This window comes from Astyanax mexicanus, chromosome 13 (genome assembly GCF_023375975.1).
Source record: "Astyanax mexicanus isolate ESR-SI-001 chromosome 13, AstMex3_surface, whole genome shotgun sequence".
NCBI classification, from domain to species: Eukaryota; Metazoa; Chordata; class Actinopteri; order Characiformes; family Acestrorhamphidae; genus Astyanax; species Astyanax mexicanus.
Window position 1 is genome coordinate 7,454,017 of NC_064420.1, and position 21,603 is coordinate 7,475,619.

Below are 21,603 nucleotides of genomic sequence, written 5' to 3' on the forward strand. Positions count from 1 at the left end.
CCGCATATATGTGATCCCTGGCCTAGACCATACACACGGTTCTGTTTTATAAAACCGCTCCTTGCTGCCCTGCAGAGAACAACAGCTTCAATGTTCAGTTTTACAGTGTTAAATATGTCAGGTCAAGAAAGACTTTCTTTATTTTATTTTATTTTATAAAAACAAGTATTTATGTTTAGTGAAATCAAGAAAGACCATATTTTGTTTTTTATAAAAAAATATTTATGTTAAGTTAATTCCAGAGAAATTACCTTTTATTTTTGTAAAAAAACTTATTTTTTCAGGAAATACTTCAACTTTAAATGTCTAGAGATACATTGTTGCTGTTAAAAATGCATTTTCCAATACAGGGAGTTTTGGCAAAACTGGTTATAATTTTTATGTTAAGGCGGCGGGAGGTGGTGTCTGCAGCTGCTGAAAGTAACCAATAAAGTAACTTGTAAAGTAACTTAGTTACTTTTAAGATCAAACTTTAACCACATTTCAGGCTTCAAACATAAAGATATGAAAATGTATTTTTTTTTTGTGAGAATCAACAACAACAACATTTTTTGGATATTTTAAACTTTTTTTTAATAAACTGAAAATGTAAAATAAAAAACTCAAAAAAATTATGTTTTGGATCATTGTCTTGTTGGAAGATAAATCTCCATCTCAGTCTCAGGTTTTTTGAAAACTGCAACGGGTTTTCTTCCAGAATGGTCCTGTATTTGGCTCCATCCATCTTCCCATCAATTTTAACCATCTTTCCTGTCCTGCTGAAGAAAAGCGGCCCAAACCATGATGCTGCCACCACCGTGTTTCACAGTGGGGATGTGTGTTCATGGTGATGAGCTGTGTTGCTGTGTTTTACGCCAAACATAAAGTTTTGTATTGTGGCCAAAAAGTTCGATTTTGGTTTCAGAGCAAGTTCTTCAACATGTTTGGTGTGTCTCCCAGGTGGCTTGTGGCTTTAACTTTAAACAAGACTTTTTTATGGATATCCTCGAGAAATGGTTTTCTTCTTGCCACTCTTCCATAAAGGCCAGATTTGCGCAGTTAAAGTACGACTGATTGTTGTCCTAGTTGACAGAGTCTCCCACCTCAGCTACAGAGCTCTGCAGTTTATCCAGAGTGATCATGGGCCTCTTACAGTGATGTCAGTAACGCGTTACTCTAATCTGACCCTTTTTTTCAGTATTGAGTAATCTAACGCGTTACTATTTCCAATCCAGTAATCAGATTAAAGTTATTTATTCAAGTCACTGTGCGTTACTCTCTCTCTCTCTCTCCACCTCACTCACACACACACACCCTCCGCTCTCCCCCAATCACATGCGTCTCGCTTCTGTTAATGAGGTACAACCACTGGTTTACTCACCGCACTCCCCTGTGTCACTCTGAACTTTTTTACTCTACATTTCTCCCCTGTCTCTCTCTCTCTCGCGCTCGGCGTGTCTTTAGTTTCCGCCCATTCTTGCTTTTCCGCCAGTTCTCGGGCTCCCTATCTCTTTATAAAGGCGTTTTTTCCCGGCCGCATCCCAATTCACCAGCCAGGGCAGCGGTCTGCACAGATCTGATTGGCAGAGGAGAGCGTTTGAAGATTTTACACCACACGTGATTGGTCTGTAAGTTTCCTGTGTAGCTGAGCGCATATACCGTAAAGACAAGAAAATTTCCGGTGCTTTAAATGAACACTGTCAAAATTAAATCCTTTTCAGTAGTTTATCAGTTTGGGTCCGCATTGGACAACGTCTGGGTCCGGACCCAGACCGCAGTCCGCATATATGTGATGCCTGGCCTAGACCATACACACGGTTCTGTTTTATAAAACCACTCCTTGCTGCCCTGCAGAGAACAACAGCTTCAATGTTCAGTTTTACAGTGTTAAATATGTCAGGTCAAGAAAGACTTTCTTTATTTTATTTTATTTTATTTTATAAAAACAAGTATTTATGTTTAGTGAAATCAAGAAAGACCATATTTTGTTTTTTATAAAAAAATATTTATGTTAAGTTAATTCGAGAGAAATTACCTTTTATTTTTATAAAAAAAAATATTTTTTCAGGAAATACTTCAACTTTAAATGTCTAGAGATACATTGTTGCTGTTAAAAATGCATTTTCCAATACAGGGAGTTTTGGCAAAACTGGTTTTAATGTTTATGTTAAGGCGGCAGGAGGTGGTTTCCTGCAGCTGCTGAAAGTAACCAATAAAGTAACTTGTAAAGTAACTTAGTTACTTTTAAGATCAAGTAATCCATAAAGTAACTAAGTTACTTTTTAAAGGAGTAATCAGTAATCGGATTACTTTTTCAAAGTAACTATACCATCACTGGCCTCTTGGCTGCATCTCTGATCAGTCTTCTCCTTGTTTGAGGTGAGGGTTTAGAGGGACGGTCGGGTCTTGGTAAATTTGCAGTGGTCTGATACTCCATCCATTTCAATATGATTGCTTACACAGTGCTTCTTGAGATGTTTAAAGCTTTGGAAATCTTTTTGTATTTAATTCTGGCTTTAAACTTCTCCACAACAGTGTCTCGGACCTGTCTGGTGTGTTCATTGGTCTTCGTGATGCTCTATCTCTGCGCTTTAAACAGAACTCTGAGACTATTAAAGAGCAGATGCATTTATATCAGGGATGTCCAAACTTATTTTATTGGGGCCAGAAGTAGTCACGGGCCACAGACTCTGTAATAAAACAAATAATGAAATATACCACTTTAAATAATACTTTTTCCTGATTATTTCATTTACACACCATTTTACTTGACTTACTATCTTTATCTATCTTTTACAGTGTTGTGTAAACTAAGATTTTTCAAATTGATGTTTCATTTCATGATGTCTCTTAATATTAAACTCCTTAATTACTGCAACTTTTAGTCTCTTTGGCCCGTTTTTCTGCACTACAACTGAACACTCTCGCCACTTTTAGACTCTTTGGCCCGTTTGTCTGCGCTACAACTGAGCACCCTCTCCGCTTTTAGACTCTTTGGCCCGTTTTTATGCGCTAGAAATGCGCACTCTCTCCGCTTTTAGACTCTTTGACCCGTTTTTATTCGCTAGAAATGCGCACTCTCTCCGCTTTTAGACTCTTTAGCCCGTTTTTCTATGCTACAACTGAACACTCTCTCCGCTTTTAGACTCTTTGGCCCGTTTTTCTGTGCTACAACTGAACACTCTCTCCGCTTTTAGACTCTTTGGCCCGTTTTTCTGTGGTAGAAATGCGCACCCTCTCCCCTTTTAGACTCTTTGGCCCGTCTTTCAGTTTTCGTTATTCCGTTTTCGTAAACAATAATAATTGGTTACTTAGCAACATTGTGATTATCACACAGAGCTTTATATAAAATAAAAATATAATTAAAAAACACATGCCTACATCTTAGACTATTTTCTGGACTCGATTTCGGTCAGGTCGGGTTCGGGCAGAGAATCTAAGCTCTAAACCCTACCTCCTGATATAAAACACCAGTAGGGCTTCCAGTAGACTGTGAAATAAAATATATGTAATTGACCCATGTTCTAATTTGCTGGTCTTGATCACTGTCATTAACAAGAACCAGTCCAGACTTAAACACCATTTATCAATTCAGCATAAATAGGTGGGGCTAATTTCTGTAGGCTAAAATATTGTAAATTTGTTGGCTTTTGTCAGATTTTGTGGGTTAGTGTACATATATGTATGTAAATGTTTTACTACACCATACTGTTTTTTTTATATATATATATTTCCTTTTTTTTATTTATTTTTCTCATGTCTATTCAATATTTTATTTAAATAATATACATTAGTTAAATTATCCTAAAACTGATTAGATAATTCTAAAATAACTGTAAAAAAAATGTTCTAAAATATTAATTCAAAATTATATAAAGTTTTTCATCTTAAATCTGAACTGCTTGAGAAATTGTGACCTCATCACTGTACTAAATCGTTATTGTATATAACCCAATTATCAATGAAAGGTTTATCACTTTTTCTCCAGAGATGTAGCAAATGTGGTGAGAGCCACATATGGCGAGGTCCCGCCCCCCATCGTCCTGGTTGGCCACAGTATGGGCGGAGCCATTGCTGTCCATGCTGCCAGTGGGAGCTTACTGCCATCAGTGGTGGGCCTGGTGGTTATCGATGTAGTAGAAGGTAGAGGAGTAATAACATGTCATAACTGTATTTAATATTTTAAGAAAGATTTTCATGATGGTTTGAATGACCGTACAGTTGAATAAATGCAAACATTTATTTTCTTTGCTCTGTTTGTTTAGTGTGAATTTAGGTAGTGATGTTTTGTGTTTAGAGACTTCTAGAGAAATCTACAGTAAAACATGATGCACATGGTCGCTCTGTGTGTGCTCTCTACAGGAAGTGCCATGGACGTTCTTCACAGCATGCAGAACTTCCTGAAAGGTCGACCCAGATCCTTTAAGTCTATTGACCATGCGATTGAATGGAGGTAATCACACACTCAGCTGAAGGACCACCACTCTCACTGGAGCTTTATAGCAGGGGTGTCCAAATTACGGCCCGCCGGCCATTTGCGGCTTGTTTCCTTTTTTGGAGCGGCCCGCAAGGTATTTTAGAAATAGAATGAAAGTTGGCCCGCTGTTAAGCAGGTTTTTATATTAGATTCAAAGTTTGAATGCTAGGTGTCAGAAACGGGCCAAAGAGTCTTAAAGCGGAGAGGGTGCGCGTTTCTAGTGCAGAAAAACGGGCCAAAGAGTGTAAAAGCGGAGAGGGTGCGCATTTCTAGCGCAGAAAAACGGGCCAAAGAGTCTAAAAGCAGAGAGGGTGCGCAGTTGTAGCGCAGAAAAACGAGCCAAAGAGTCTAAAAGCGGCGAGGGTGCGCATTTCTAGTGCAGAAAAACGTGCCATAGAGTCTAAAAGCGGAGAGGGTGCGCCGTTGTAGCGCAGAAAAACGGGTCACAGAGTCTAAAAGCGGCGAGGGCAAAGTTGCAGCGCAGAAAAACAGGCCAAAGAGTCTAAAAGCGGAGAGGGTGTGCAGCTGTAGCACAGAAAAACGGGTCAAAGAGTCTAAAAGCGGAGAGAGTGCGCAGTTGTAGCGCAGAAAAACAGGTCAAAGAGTCTAAAAGCGGAGAGAGTGCGCAGTAGTAGCGCAGAAAAACGGGCCAAAGAGTCTAAAAGCGGAGAGAGTGCGCATTTCTAGCACAGAAAAACGTGCCAAAGAGTCTAAAAGCAAAGAGAGTGCGCAGTTGTAGCGCAGAAAAACGGGCCAAAGAGTGTAAAAGCGGAGAGAGTGTGCAGTTGTAGCGCAGAAAAACGTGCCAAAGAGTCTAAAAGCAAAGAGAGTGCGCAGCTGTAGCGCAGAAAAATGGGCCAAAAAGTCTAAAAGCGGAGAGAGTGAAGTTGTAGCGCAGAAAAACGGGCCAAAGGGTCTAAACGTGGCGAGTGTTCAGTTGTAGCGCAGAAAACGAGCCAAAGAGTCTAAAAGCGGAGAGGGTGCGCATTTCTAGTGCAGAAAAACGTGCCATAGAGTCTAAAAACGGAGAGGGTGCACCGTTGTAGCGCAGAAAAACGGGCCAAAGAGTCTAAAAGAGGAGAGGGGGAAGTTGTAGCGCAGAAAAACAGGCTAAAGAGTCTAAAAGCGGAGAGGGTGTGCAGCTGTAGCGCAGAAAAACGGGTCAAAGAGTCTAAAGCGGAGAGAGTGCGCAGTTGTAGCACAGAAAAATGGGGCAAAGAGTCTAAAAGTGGAGAGGGTGCGCATTTCTAGCGCAGAAAAACTGGCCAAAAAGTCTAAAAGCGGAGAGAGTGAAGTTGTAGCGCAGAAAAACGGGCCAAAGGGTCTAAACATGGCAAGAGTGTTCAGTTGTAGCGCAGAAAAAGGGCAAAAGAGTCTAAAAAAAAAAGTTAAGGAGTTTAATATTAAGAGACATCATAGAATGAAACATCAATTTGAAAAATCTTAGTTTACAAGTATACAACACTGTCAAAGATAAATATAGTAAGTCAAGGAAAATGGATGAAAGTAATCAGGAAAATGTATTATTTAATTATGGTATATTTCATTATTTGTTTTATTACAGAGTGTTGCCCGTGACTTTAAATATATTTCTTCTTCTGGCCCCCAACAAAAAAACGTTTGGACACCCCTGCTTTAAAGTGTTTGAAGAGAAATAGCACTAAAAATAGAATTAAAAATGCTGCATTTTCTTAACAGATACAAACATTGATACAGTTGCAAGAAAAAGTATGTGAACTCTTTGGGATTATACTTGGATTTCTGCATAAATTGGTCATTAAATGTGTTCCGATCTTCATCTAAGTCACAACAACAGACAAACACAGTCTGCTTAAACTAATACCACACAAACAAATATATGTTTGCATGGTTTTATTGAACACATCATGTTAACATTCACAGTGAGGGGGGAAAAAGTATGTGAACCTTTGGATTTAATAACTGGTTGACCGTTCTTTGCCAGCAAAAACCTCAACCAAACATTTCCTGTAGTTGCAGATCAGATCTGCATAACAGTCAGGAGGAATTTTGGATCAATTCTCTTCACTAAACTGTTTCAGTTCAGCTATAATATTATGGGATATCTGGTGTGAATCTCTCTCTTGAGGTCATGATGCCACAGCATCTCAATTGGGTTGAGGTCAGGACTCGACAGAGGATGGATGATGCAACAGGACTTCTATGTTTTGGGTCGTTGTCCTGTTGCATCATCCATCCTCTGTCGAGGTTCAATTGGCAGACAGATGGTTTTAAGTTTTCCTGCAAAATGTCTTGGTAAAATTGGGAATTCATTTTCTGAGACAGCAAAGCAGCCCCAAACCATGATGCCCCCTCCACCATGTTTTACAGTTTGGGATTTTTAAATTAAAATATTACCTTACAGTATCCCAGTATTTTACAATAAATTGAATTTCACTCTTGTAATACATACAGAGGTGTAAGAAAAAATATTTACCCACTACAGATCTCTTTTGTTTTTGCCATACTTTTACATGCATTCATACTTTTTTAGGTTATCAAACAAACTTGAATATCAAACAAATGTAATAAATGATTATTTAATTTTTTTTTTACTATCCAAACCAATCTAGCCCTTTGTGTAAAAAAGTGTGTGCCCCCCGTAAATTAACTGTGATTAATCACACTTTTTGTAATGCTGAGATCAATTTCACCACTAACCACAACTAGGCCTGATTACTGCCAGACCTGTAGAATCAGGAAATCCCTTAAAAAAAAAGAACCTGTCTGACAACAGATACAAGATCTCAAAACGCAACACATTATGCCGCAATCTGAATAAATGAGAAAAACAGATGAGAAAAAGTCATTGACATCTATCAGGGCTTTGGGACTCCAGCGACCCACAATGAGAGCTATTATTCACTAATGGAGAAACTGGTGAACCTTCCCAGGAGTGGCCGAGCACACCTTTTGGAAGGTGTGTGTCCCTTCATATCTGGCATAAAACGACAACATAATTTTAGAAAACTAACACCATACTAAACATAAAACATGGTGGTGGTGTGTGTGATCATGTGTGTAGTGTGATTACACGGGGCTAGACTGGTTTGGATATTTTTTCCCGTTATTAAATAAAATGATCATTTAAAAAGTACTTTTTAAATTGACTCATGTTATCTTTTTCTGATGATAAAGTTTGGTTAATAATCTGAATAATATCAGTATGACAAAAGAGTGTCACGCTCTCGCTCTGTTTCCCTTTGTTTCTGCGTTTCCTAGTGTGTTTCCCCAGTATTTTTCCGCCACGTGTCTGTAATTTGTAGCTCCGCCCTTTCCCCAGGTGTCCATTGTTTAATGTTAGTATAAATAGTACTCTTTAGTCTATGTTTGCTGTCGGTCTTTGCACCTTCCTCTGTCGTTTGTCTTGCCATGTTTATAGTAGTTTATCTCCACGTCCCATAGTTCTTTGTTTATTAGTTATTCTCTGTTTATTTCTTGTTTATATTTACGTTTATTTCCTTGTATATATATCCCCAGCCCTGTTTAGTTATTATCTGTCTAGATTTAGTTCTTAATTATTTTCCTGTTTGTTTATGTATTTATATTTCCTCGTTTATTTCTTATTTGTTTGTTTGTTTAATTGTTATTTAATAAATCTTGTCTTACCCGCTTTTACGTCCGCCTCCCGTCTGCTTCCTTCCGTTACAGAAAGACCGACCGATAAACATAGACAAAGTGGTACTATTTATACTAACATGAAACAATGAACACCTGGGGAAAGGGCGGAGCTACAAATTACAAACACGTGACAGAAAAATACTGGGGAAACACACTAGGAAACGCAGAAACACAGGGAAACAGAGCGAGAGCGTGACAAAGAGAAAAAAATAGTAGGGGTCAAATATTTTTCTTTTCAGGTTCTTGCCAATACACAGCCGTAATGTTAATTAGATGCATGGTCATTATTGTATAATTGTTGCGCTCTAACTCACATTTATGTTGTTGTTTTTTGCAGTGTTAAAAGTGGCCAAATCAGAAACCTGGAATCAGCCAAAGTGTCCATGGTCGGCCAAGTGCGGAGGTACTGTCCTATTAAAATACAGTAATTAACTGGCAGCAGTTTCACCTGCATTATTTATTTTAACAGTATTTTATTCTATATAGAATTACAGCATACTGTCTTTCCTATTGGCTCCTGCCATTATTATTTGCATAATGAGCTTGTCCCCCCAACCCCTAACTCATCATCAGTGTGTAAACTTGTGGTCCAGTGCTACCTTCCCTTGGGTATTTAGTTAATACCTAAAAATTAAGAAACATGATTATCAGTAGGCAATTCTTTATCTACAACATATTTTTGATAATCATTTAATATGACATTGCTTATTCAGGGAAGGTCAGTTTGTGTGTGTTGTTTCTTTTATTTATAAAGAACAAATCAATCTGCTTTCTTTGTGCACAGAGTTACTGCACTGCAGTTCCCACTTTACATTACAGACAATGGTAACTTGTTCTTATGGCCTACAACATGTGGCCAGGCTGTCAACCTTTATAAAAAATATAATATTTTAAATTTAAAAATAAGGGAAATTTTCTGCCGCCCGCTTTGAGCCGTCCCACCAGCCCAACTGAGTTTCAGTATCCCTTACATTTTAATACAGGTTTACAAGAAAACTAAAATAACTACCTATAAACCACTTACAAACTACAATTAGATGATCAGATCTAATAGGCCTACCTTTTTTGACACTGAAATATTGTGGACATTCCTACATATGTAATTCTTATAATACAGCCTAAATTAAACACTTTTCTAGATATTAAGTCTTCACATTTCTGTCAGGGATGCATTCTTTTATGTTACATTTTTTTTAATCAATGGATTTAAAATTGAACAAAGGGTGCACAAATTCTGCAAAATGAGCTTTTACTAAAGGACACGGACCAGATATATTCCATCAATGAATCCATTCCTCAATAAAGTATGCAAAACAGTACAGCAACAATGGATTTCATGTAACATTTCATGATTAATTTACATACTGCTGTCCCATGACTTTTGGCATATGTGTATATAGAAAAATCTTTACTACTGAAAAACATTTTAGTGTGCAAATAGTTCTGCATACAATATTTTAAAGGTACCATAAAATGAGTATTAACTATATAGTTTTTCTTTAATGTATAAATGGTAAGTAGGTATGTTTGGTTGTGATGAAAAGTTTCCATTTATCAGCTGAAGTGAAGACTGACACTCTCTCTTTCTCTCTTTCTGTCTCTCTCACTACTAAAGGTGTGAGGTAGAGGACGGAGACTGTGCGGAACAGGTGAGTCCAGTAACAGAGAGTGTAGCTGAAGGCCACGAGGAGTTCTACGACCTCAACTACGCCACTGACAAAGCTGAGAGCACTGCGTCAGAGGTAAACACACATTCATATTTCAAATATTGTATCAAACTATTCCCTAATTCACATCAAGCTGCCGGCGCTCAGAGGGCGCAAAATTGGCCCTGCTCCCTCTGTGTGGGTAGATGGCGCTCTCTTTCCCCACATCACTCCTAGGGTGATGTCTGCAGCACAGGGCGTCTGTGAGCTGATGTATCAGAACCGAGTCGCTGCTCTTTCCTCCAAGCGTATAAATTGGGGAGAAAATGGAAAAATTTGAAATACTTCAGATGGTCCAGTGTTTAGGAGTTACAGAACTTTCAGAACAGTGCGCTTTATTACAGTACCCTCACTCCAGTCCTATCACAGTGCGCTTTATTATTACAGTACCCTCACTCCAGTCCTATCACAGTGCTCTTTATTATTACAGTACCCTCACTCCAGTCCTATCACAGTGCGCTTTATTATTACAGTACCCTCACTCCAGTCCTATCACAGTGCTCTTTATTATTACAGTACCCTCACTCCAGTCCTATCACAGTGCACTTTATTATTATTACAGTACCCTCACTCCAGTCCTATCACAGTGCTCTTTATTATTACAGTAACCTCACTCTAGTTCTATAACAGTGTTCTTTATTATTATCTCTAGACCCAAAAATATTTATAATGTTTTTAATTATTATTATGTACATATATTTTTGCATGAATTGGCTTTTATATAGGTTTGTGAGTAAATACAACATAAAACACAAAGACTTTAAATGAAGGCTTTGGTATTTCTATTGGGTTTACTTTGTCCAAAAAAATTGCACAATATATGAATGAATCAGACTTCATTGGCAGAAAAACAGCTCAAGAATGCAAACAATATATCTTAGAAAGAGATACGCCAACAGCTACAGTATTAATATATTTACACAGGGCCATAGTTACTGCTCTTGAATTATTTTTTTTTTAAATGATCTAAAACAAAGATTGTTCCACATAGTTGTTCAGGGGAAGGATACAAAAAGTTGTCTCAGAGATTTAACCTGTCAGTTTCCACTGTGAGGAACATAGTAAGGAAATGGAAGACCACAGGGACAGTTTGTGTGCTGCATACCTCAGGTGACTCTGTTATTGGCGTGCTTGCAGAAATGGCTTCTTTCGCATCACTCTCCCATACAGCTTCTCCTTGTGCAAAGTGTGCTGTATTGTTGACCGATGCACAGTGACACCCTCTGCAACAAGATGACGCTGCAGCTCTTTGGAGGTGGTCTGTGGATTGTCTGTCCTTGACTGTTCTCACCATTCTTCTTCTCTGCCTTTCTGATATTTTTCTTGGCCTGACACTTCTGGGCTTAACAAGAACTGTCCCTGTGCTCTTCCATTTCCTTACTATGTTCCTCACAGTGGAAACTGACAGGTTAAATCTCTGAGACACTTGTATCTCTTGTATCCTTCCCCTGAACAACTATGTTGAACAATCTTTGTTTTTAGATCATTTGAGAGTTGTTTTGATGAGCCCATAATGCCACTCTTCAGAGGAGACTCAAATAGGAGAACAACTTGTAATTGGTCACCTTAAATACCATTTCTCATGATTGGATAAACCTGGCTATGAAGTTCAAAGCTCAATGAGGTTACCAAACCAATTTTGTGCTTCAGTAAGTCAGTAAAAAGTAGTTAGGAGTATTCAAATCAATAAAATGATAAGGGTGCCCATACTTTTGCACCGGTCAGATTTTGGTTTAATGCATATTGCACATTTTCTGTTAATACAATAAACCTCATTTAAATCCTGAAATATTACTGTGTCCATCAGTTATTAGATATATCAAACTGAAATGGCTGTTGCAAACACCCAAATATTTAGAACTAAAAATGATTAAGATTAATAGGGGTGCCCAAACTTTTTCAAATGACTGTATATATGTTTCTGCAGCCATCAAGTGTGTACAGCTGGAAGATTGACCTGTCTAAAGCGGAAAAGTACTGGGACGGCTGGTTCAGAGGCATCTCCAACCTCTTCCTGAGCTGCAACGTCCCAAAACTGCTGCTGCTGGCAGGTCTCACATCACACTGACCCTAATGACCCATGAGACGAGTGTGAACACCACTGATAGGGTTGACATGAGCTCTGTGTTGTGTGTGCAGGTATTGACCGTCTGGACAGAGATCTGACCATCGGACAAATGCAAGGTCAGTCTGTCTGTCCAGCGCATCCTGCTGGCTGTCTTTAGTCGTCTTTAGCAGCCTGGCAGGGGGCATTATTATAAACTGCAGTATCTGTTTGTGTGTGTGTGTGTGTGTGTGTGTGTGTTTGAGTACTCTTAGAGAGTACTCTTACTCTTGGGGTCAGCTGAAGGGACACCTGGTGCTGTCAGTTAAGAACCCTTGGAGCTAACAATATCCCCCCCAGTCTATCTCTGTTACACACACACACACAGTCTGTATGGTGTTTCAACATGCAAAAATATCTGGCAGGTTTGATATCTGTACATGTCGACAGCTGCTACAGCCAATGAGAGTGCAGGAGGTGTGGGGTGAGGAGGAAAGCAAAGGTGGATTATTCATGATCTCGTGACAAAATATTAAAACATTCCCTGTCTGCTTTATGCGGGAGTTTAGCAGTTGGATGTCAGAGTAGACAGAAGGTCCCTCCCTACGCAAGAGTTGGACAATGAAACTAAAACACCTGTCATTTTAGTGTGGAAGGTTTCATGGCTAAATTGAAGCAGCCTGGTGGCCAATCTTCATTAATTGCACCAGTAAGAGTGTGAAGGTTCATTCAATTATCAGGGTAAGAGCACAGTTTTGCTCTAAATATTGCAATGCACACCATAACATTATGGGTGACATACCAGAGTTCAAAAAGGATAAATTGTTGGTGCACATCTTGCCGGTGCATCTGTGACCAAGAGCCACGATATCCAGGGTAATGTCAGCATACCACCAAGAAGGACCAACCACATCCAACAGGATTAACTGTGGACGCTGTAAGAGGAAGCTGTCTGAAAGGGATGTTCGGGTGCTAACCCGGATTGTATCCAAAAAACATTAAAAACCACGACGGATTAAATCACGGCAGAATTCAATGTGCACCTCAACTCTCCTGTTTCCACCAGAACTGTCTGTCACCACAATGAATTACTGTGGTCTGAAACCAGGTGTTTCAGTTTCATTGTCCAAACCCTGTTGTTATAGTGTTATACTGTTTCAGAAAACAAAGCAAGTATGTTTGTTAGATGTTATATGAGCATTTCAACATAGCTTCATCTGTTTCTGCATGCCATGTTTTTGAAACAGTTTTAGTACAGCATTATTACAGTGAGTTTCTTCTCTGCAGGGAAATTCATGATGCAGGTGCTGCCCCCTTGTGGACATGCCGTGCATGAGGACACACCAGATAAGGTAACAGTGATCTTACTTTCCTGTAGAAACCAGAAATTACTAAATAGAAAAATGTTTCTTGTAGACAATTTAGACTTTAAACTGCATTTTTACCAAATGGTGCAAAAGTATGGGCACGCTTATTTTATTGATTTGAATACTCCTAACTACTTTTTACTGACTTACTGAAGCACAAAATTGGTTTGGTAACCTCTTTGAGCTTTGAACTTCATAGCCAGGTGTATCCAATCATGAGAAAAGGTATTTAAGGTGGCCAATTGCAAGTTGTTCTCCTATTTGAATCTCCTCTGAAGAGTGGCATCATGGGCTCATCAAAACAACTCTCAAATGATCTAAAAACAAAGATTGTTCAACATAGTTGTTCAGGGGAAGGATACAAAAAGTTGTCTCAGAGATTTAACCTGTCAGTTTCCACTGTGAGGAACATAGTAAGGAAATGGAAGAGCACAGGGACAGTTCTTGTTAAGCCCAGAAGTGTCAGGCCAACAAAAATATCAGAAAGGCAGAGAAGAAGAATGGTGAGAACAGTCAAGAACAGACAATCCACAGACCACCTCCAAAGAGCTGCAGCATCATCTTGCTGCAGATGGTGTCACTGTGCATCGGTCAACAATACAGCGCACTTTGCACAAGGAGAAGCTGTATGAGAGAGTGATGCGAAAGAAGCCATTTCTGCAAGAACGCCACAAACAGAATCTCCTGAGGTATGCAAATGCACAAGCACAAGCTTAGAAATATTCAAATCAATAAAATGATAAGGGTGCCCATACTTTTGCACCGGTCAAATTTTGCTTTAATGCATATTGCACATTTTCTGTTAGTACAATAAACCTCATTTCAATCCTGAAATATTATTGTGTCCATCAGTTATTAGATATATCAAACTGAAATGTTAGCACTATAAATTCACACATTATACAGTAGTTTGCACATCCAAACACCATGAAAATATGTCAATAGATATTTGAAGTTGGTCAGTACTTTGTGATGTACTGTGTGACGGTGACTAAAGTGAAGGGCCATTAAAAAACTTTTCCATTTTACTGGTATCTGTAGGTGGCTGACGCTCTTGCTGGTTTCATGACCAGACACAAGATTGCAGAGCCTCGCAGCGAAACCAAGAGGTGAGTTGAGTACATAGGCCTATTAACAGACAAAACACACAGGCCAGTTTTCTTATGGTCTGATGGTTGAAGTTAACAATGGTTGATCTATAGTGTCATGTAAAAAGTATTTATACCCCTTGAGCTTTTCCACGTCTTCACCTTACACCCTAAAAAGCCTAAATGTATTTTATTGAGATTTTAAGTGATAGACAAACACAAAGTAGCACATAATTGTGAAGTGGAACAAAATGATATGTGGTTTTGAAAATATTAATCATATAAAAATCTGTGAAGTAAGTTTGCATTCAGCCCCCCTGAGCCAATACTTGGTAGGACTACCTTTCACTAAATCTACAGCTGCAAGTCTTTATTGCTATGTCTTTAGCAGCTCTGCACATCTAAGGACTGAGATTTTTACCTGTTAGGTCAAGACTTTGACTGGGCCATTCTTACAGTATTTATAACCATTAGATCTTTGATCTAAACCATTCTAGTGTAGCTCTGGCTGTTTAGGTTTGGTTTCCTGCTGGAAGATGAATCTCTGCCCCAGTCTTTTGAAGCCTCTTGCAGGTCTTCTTCTAGGATTGCCCTATATTTTTCTCCACCCATCTTACCATCCATGCTGACAAGGTCATAGAAGCAGGTTTGATATTGGGGGGGGGGGGGGGGTTGGGGGGGGGACATTCGCTAATATGATCCAAAAAAGCCCACCCTATAGTTTCCTAGAACAACATTTGTTGGAATTACTTTTAATCACAAATAATCCCTTTTTCTGTATTCTGTTTATTATTAGTAACATCTAAGTAAAGGTGACTTTACAACCTAAACATGTTACTCCACTTTATATTTACTGTTGTTAGAAATAATTATGAATTATATAAATATGTCAAAAACTGATCAGTCATCACTGATCACCTAATATTTAAAATAATTTAACAGATTTGATTATTATTATGTATTGGCACATCAATTCTGCTGTATATTTACATTACAAAAAAAAACTTAGTAGCATTGAGTCCTGCGCTTTTATTTTTTTCTACTGAGAGCACTTCTGACTATGGTGTCCTTTTCTGAAAAAGAGATGTTTGGCGGAAGTTGATATAAACGTTAGACATCAGGGCATGTGGTCTTACTGTGGTCGTACTGTGAACTACACATGAACAGAGGTCACGTTACAGCAGTGTTTCTTAACCCTGTTCTTACATATTCTATTGCATATTCCCACTGTTCTGCATATTCTAGAGCTTCCTCTGCTTAAAATGCACTTAATAAAGTAAGTGGTGGTATGATGTGTTGAATACACTGCTGGATATACATGATGATTAATATATGCTCTACATGGGGGCTTAGGGATTTTTAACAGGTAAATTCAATAAATGATTGTTTATTAGTTAATCAGTTGGATTTTAGTGGAAAACACACAATTTTAGGGCAGTGATCAGGGGTTAAGAAACTGCTTTAAACTACAAACATAAAGTACTGCACTAAATTCTAGCTATTCTCTACATCCAGCTTCTTGCTTAATGAATTTTCGTTTATTATAGCTTACAAGTCCTAAATTAAAAGGTACATTCTGTAGGAACTGAGAGCTAGCGTGTGAAATGGCTCCAGCGGTCTAATTTCAAAACATCACAGAGAGTAGTCTGCCCCGCCCACCCCTCACCAGCCATGAAACTACCTCGGGTTGCCAAATTCAGCAGGCTGAATCTGAATCTACATCTAAGTTTAGACTAGTAGGAGAGGCAGAGGACTTAGAGTACGAGCGAGAGGAGAGAGGAGAAATACAGCAATTCTAAACTCTTCTATCACCCGTATTTAGCGTTATGATTGGTTGACTACCCCGCTTGTCCCGCCTCTACAACTTCACTAAAGTAACAGTGATTGGATCTCTTCCTAACTGGTTGTAGTCACTGCCAAAATTTTTCGTCTCGTTTTTATTTGTTGACGAAAATGTCAGTTAATTTCGTCTCACTTTTATTTTTTTACTGCTGTTTTTCTATAGTTATCATCTCGTTTTCGTCTTGAAAAAAAGCTTTGTTGGCGAAAACTATGACGAAAATTATTCGTCAACGAAATTAACACTGGTGCGAAGGGAGCGCCGAGGTTAGCACGGCTGAACCCCGTGCGAGAGACAACTCTAGTCCCTAGTAAGCTAACCTGGTGGTGGTGATAAATTACCTGACTGAGTTAGCTAGCCAGTTAGCTTACCTGTTCAGGAGAAAAGTAGCAGTTCTGAGTAATATTTATTCTTGTTTTATTCCTTCTTTGGTCACTGAACCTTTTTGAGAGGCTTTTTAAGCTGTGTAGCAACTGAGGTTTTACTGAGCCAGCTAGTGTTGGGGAACAAGAAGCAAGCGGAGTCAGAGGACAAAACTAACACTCTGAACTGAAAACTGAAACTCTGGGACGGAGTGAAAACTTAACGTACTAACTGAATCCCTGCTGTCAAGAGCTGCCAGTGCTTTCAATCAACATATTTCCTTAATATCTGATGATACATCCTGATAATTTTATCATTTACTACTGAAAATTAGTTACATATTGGTCCTTTAATGAACACAATTTGAAAATCGCCGTATATCCAGATATGTTTTAACGTCTGCTGCTGCTGCATGCCGCTGTTAAATCTCACAGCGAGGGAGGGGCCTCCCCCCAACAGCACACTGACTCTTCTCCGCACGCTGCAAAACCAGCAAGCTGATTGGCTGATTGTACTAAGAGGCGGAACTTAATTTCTTAACCGGTTCCGTGTTTGGCGAGATTTCCCATTCACACAGCGGTCTGTCTCCTCATTAATAGTACAGCTGAGCTGAGCGAAACAATATCATTTTTTGTGGGGACAAATCCACCTGTTTCTAATATTCTAATACCCCCCCGGTTCCTACACCAACGTCTGCTGAAGAATTTTGGTCCTCTGAAAAGATTCTCCCACCTGAGCTGCAGATCACTGCAGCTCCTCTAGAGTGACCATGGGCCACTTGACGGCTTCTCTAAACAGTGCTCTCCTTGGATGGGCTGCAATTTAGGTGGACGACCATGTCTTGGTAGGATTGCAGCTGTGGCTTACTCCTTCCATTGTGAGATGATGGATTTAACTCTTTATCCGTTCAAGTTTTGCCTAAATGTTTTTGATTTTGTCATTTAAAAATTCAATAAAAGCATTGCTGGTGTGAAAGTTTGGAAATAACACTAAGGAGAACTCTAGTATTGATTTTATTCATGTTTCAAGGCATTTGGGGGTCCCAAGCATAATGGACCCCCATACCCAAGCAAAATACTACTAGACATGAATTTTCCAGTCTGGTTATATGATGCACAGAATATCGTAGGATATTTTAACCCCTGATTTGGTAGATAGATGGTCATGGTAGAATAGCTATTATAGCAGTAATGCTATGCTACCTTCTACAAGTCATTTTGTCCTAATTCATCCACTGTATATCATCACTTACTGTTGTCTGTTTAATTTTTTTTAAATTAGAGTCTCCTATGACCAGGGTACCTTTAACAGGCTCCTTAGCAGGTGCTTCACTGAGCGGGGCAAACCTCTTTGACACGTGAATGGGGGGAGCGTGGTGTTCAGGTGGGCTGGCTGTAGCTTTTGCGTTAGCATTAGCGTTAGCCTTTCGACTATGCCACCAAGACTTTACCCATTCGCCCCGCTGTGAGGGCTCTAAAGTCGGAGTCGAGGGGGTACTAGCTCTCTCTGAGAGACCCAGGTCTGCTAACAGTGTGTCCTGCTGTCTATCCCTTGTTAAACCCTCAGCTCTAACCCATCCACCTTTTTCACCAAAGTGCCAACTAGCTTAGCACTTAGCACAAATACCACGATCCTCATGAGTATCTGTGGAAAAAGAGTCTTTTTCTTTTAAGCTAAACATGCCAGTAGCCGTGGCAAAAGGTAGGTTCGTAGGTTCTAACCCTCGATCATGCAGCTTTGCCATCAAGATCAATCTGCCGGCGCTCAGAGGGAGCAAAATTGGCCCTGTGGGTAGATGGCGCTCTCTCCCCACATCACTCCTAGGGTGATGTCCACAGATGTCCGGTGTCTGTGAGCTGATGTATCAGAACCGAGCCGCTGTGCTTTCCTCCGAGCGCGCTGTGATGCTGCTCGGTAATGCTGCATCAGCAGCAGCTCCAAAAGAAGCGGTGGCTGGCTTCACATGTATCGGAGGAAGCATGTGTTAGTCTTCGCCCTCCTGGTGTGTTGGGGCATTACTAGTGATAGGGGGAGTCCTAATGAGTGGGTTGGGTAATTGGCTTTGTAAATTGGGGAGAAAATGGGAAAAATAAAAAAAAAACAATAACTGCAGCAGCAAGCAGCTAATCCATCAAAAATGTGTACACAGAGCTGGACCAATAAGGATTAATTAGGAGACGTCATTAGGAGAAGGCATTTGGTCACATAGGATTTTATTTATTTTAAAAAAAAATTGATTTTTTTTTGGTAAATATTTTGAAAGCCATGTATTATTTTCTTTTCATTGTTGGTCTAGCACACAAAATCGCAACAAAATACATATAGGTTTTTCAGTGTAACGTGACAAAATTCAAAGGGGTATGAATACTCTTGCGAGGCACTGTATTTATCTAAGCCAAGTTGAAACCAACAACCACAGAACTAATGAGACTAATTCCAGTTCTGTGTGTTGGTTCATTCCTCAGCTCCTCGTACCCCTTCATGCGGTGAGTTCCAGAAGGTGAGTGTCAATCTCTCACGCTGATTGTCTGCATACAGTACAAGTTCCAGCCTGTTAAAGAACTCTTCTTCTGAGTCTCCTCACGAAGGAATTCCTACTGAACACCTCTCAGCCTGCTCTCTACACTCTCTGTGTGTTGGGGAATAACTTACTCTGTGTAAAGGACATTAACTAAACCCATAAACAAAGAAAAATATAGATGTATTTTTCAGAATAAAGTAGATTTAGATAGCCATATATTTCAGGGATACCTTTCTCCAGAAATATTTTGTGAGTTTCTACCTTTTTCCAACTTAACTTTGTCTAGTTTTGTTTAGTGTAGGGTTATGAACCTCTACTGGGCCTTAGAAACTATTCAAAGATTAAAGTAACCAATCAGAATACCTTACAATGTAAGCAATCATAATAATGAAGCAGAAGTAAAAGCGTTTTAGTCTATGATTAACCCCAACCTGGGCCCAACACATTGGCACAATGGACAAGGAACATCCAAATGTCCAAATATCAGTGTTCTAGACCGTGATTGAGCTTAATCCTAGACTATATTTTCCTTTCAGGAGAAAATCTCCCTTTAAAATACTGTGTAGTCCGATACTAGTCTTAATCCCTGTTTGGGAAACTGCCGCAATATGTTTAATGTTAACCTTTTTTGGAACCTGGATTTGAGATTTGGGTTTTCAGCATTAGAAAACCGGACATTTGAGCATATTTTTTGCTCTAATACTGGAAATACCACCAACACCTCTTTCCAACTATGAACAAAAAAAACTAAGAAGATAGCAAAACCTTTCACAATGTTGGCATTCTTCCACCAAACCACTGAAATCCAGCACACAAACCAATGTTTTATTCACTCATCATCAAAAAAAGGACAGAAGGTCTCATATCATGAAGTAGGGCGTAATTTGGTATAATGCCAGATTACCTGGTGTGGTGATGGAGCTGCTGCTATCTCGATAGCTTCTCCTGAAGACACAGATACTATAGCATGATTCATTAGGAACCTCTACAACTCCAACAATGCAGAGACTTCTGGCAGACTTTTGCAGCGTTAAACATGCAGTGTTAGACATGCGCATAGACTGTGTATTGCTGGAGAGCATTGTCTCTTGAAAGTGAAGCCACCACAGGTCGGGCGCCCCCTGCTGTTCGGTTGCAGAAAGCTGTGTAACCTCACCCATCCCACCCATAGGTTTCACGTCTTTTTCTAATATACTGTAATTCTACGTCCTTTATTTAAATGTAACAGCTAGTGTAACCTCTGCTTATTGTCAAATTGTTATATCCACACAGAATTCGTTTTTTTAAAGATTATTCAGCTCTATTCAAAAAGGTGTGGTTATTGTAAAAGGGCTGGGTTACACCTAGCCGGGTGGGACCAATGACTGTATGGGTGGGACCATAGACTTTGTGAGCTCTGTGGAGGCAGCCCTCAGGGGCGGGGTTATTTAAATGAGTAGGCTGTCTCTCCACAGTCTTTCTCCCTCCTCTGGTCTCTACCGCGCAGACTCGGGTTTTAGGATCGCCAACATGGCTTCATTTTTATTAAATGAATGGAAACGGCAACACGGCGTCCATCTTTTTTACAGTCTCTGGACATGTGTATATGTAGCTGTATGTAGCTAAATAATTATTACCCATACCGGTGTAAATATCTAACCATTTATTGTTCTTTCTGTCTTTGATGATAAGTGTACGTTAAAAATATCACATGACACTGGTAGGAGAATGCAGAGTTACTAGTCTTGCCCATGGATTCTTCGTGGTGTAGACAGTGAGAGAGATGGTTATTGTGTTATCCACTACACTACACCATGTGTCCAGCTGTTTGCTCCAGTCTCTCTCCTCAGAGGTTCTTGGGTACTGAAAAGATGTACAGTGGCTTGCAAAAGTATTCATATCCCTTGAACTTTTCCATATTTTGTCACATTACAACCACAAACATAAATATATATATATATATATATATATTTCATTGGAATGTAATGTGAAAGACCAACACTAAGTGGTATACAACGGTGATTCAAAACATTATTTTACAAATAAAAAACTTAATTAGTTTAGATTAGATAGAAAGCATTTGAGAACAGCAGTTTTTTTTTAGATATTGCCACAAGTTCTCGATTGGGTTTAGGTCTAGGCTTTCTAACACCGTTTCATTGTAGCATTGGCTTTATGTTTAGGGTCATTGTCTTGCTGGAAGATGAACCTCCGCCGCAGTCTCAAGTCTTTTGCAGCCTCCAACAGGTTTTCTTTCAAGATCGCCCTGTATTTATCCCCATCCATCTTTCATCTCCATCAACTCTGACCAACTTCCCTGTTCCTGCTGAAGAGAAGCAGCCCCAGAGCATGGTGCTGCCACCATGTTTCACAGTGGGGATGGTGTGGTCAGAGTGATGTGCAGAGTTAATTCTCTGCCACACATAACCTTTTTGCATTGTGGTCAAGTTCAATTTTGGTCTCATCTGACCACAACACCTTGGTCCACATGGTAGCTGTGTCCCCAACATGACTTGGCAAACTGCATTTGGGACATTTTATGGTTTTCTTTTAACAATGGCTTTCTTCTTGCCACTCTTCTATAAAGATCACATTTGTGC

The 21,603-nt window shown here is 39.5% G+C and overlaps 1 protein-coding gene across 1 annotated transcript in view; it reads left to right on the top strand.

Annotated features, from left to right (window-relative positions):
- The window catches only part of LOC103024383 (protein phosphatase methylesterase 1), a 32,371-nt gene that overhangs the window by 7,461 nt on the left and 3,307 nt on the right, over positions 1–21,603 (top strand). The window contains exons 6-13 of the mRNA XM_022677293.2: positions 3,968–4,122; positions 4,342–4,432; positions 8,433–8,498; positions 9,711–9,837; positions 11,729–11,852; positions 11,941–11,985; positions 13,133–13,197; positions 14,254–14,321. Of these exons, the coding sequence (XP_022533014.2) occupies positions 3,968–4,122; positions 4,342–4,432; positions 8,433–8,498; positions 9,711–9,837; positions 11,729–11,852; positions 11,941–11,985; positions 13,133–13,197; positions 14,254–14,321 (741 nt within the window). The remainder of the gene's footprint in view (positions 1–3,967; positions 4,123–4,341; positions 4,433–8,432; positions 8,499–9,710; positions 9,838–11,728; positions 11,853–11,940; positions 11,986–13,132; positions 13,198–14,253; positions 14,322–21,603) is intronic.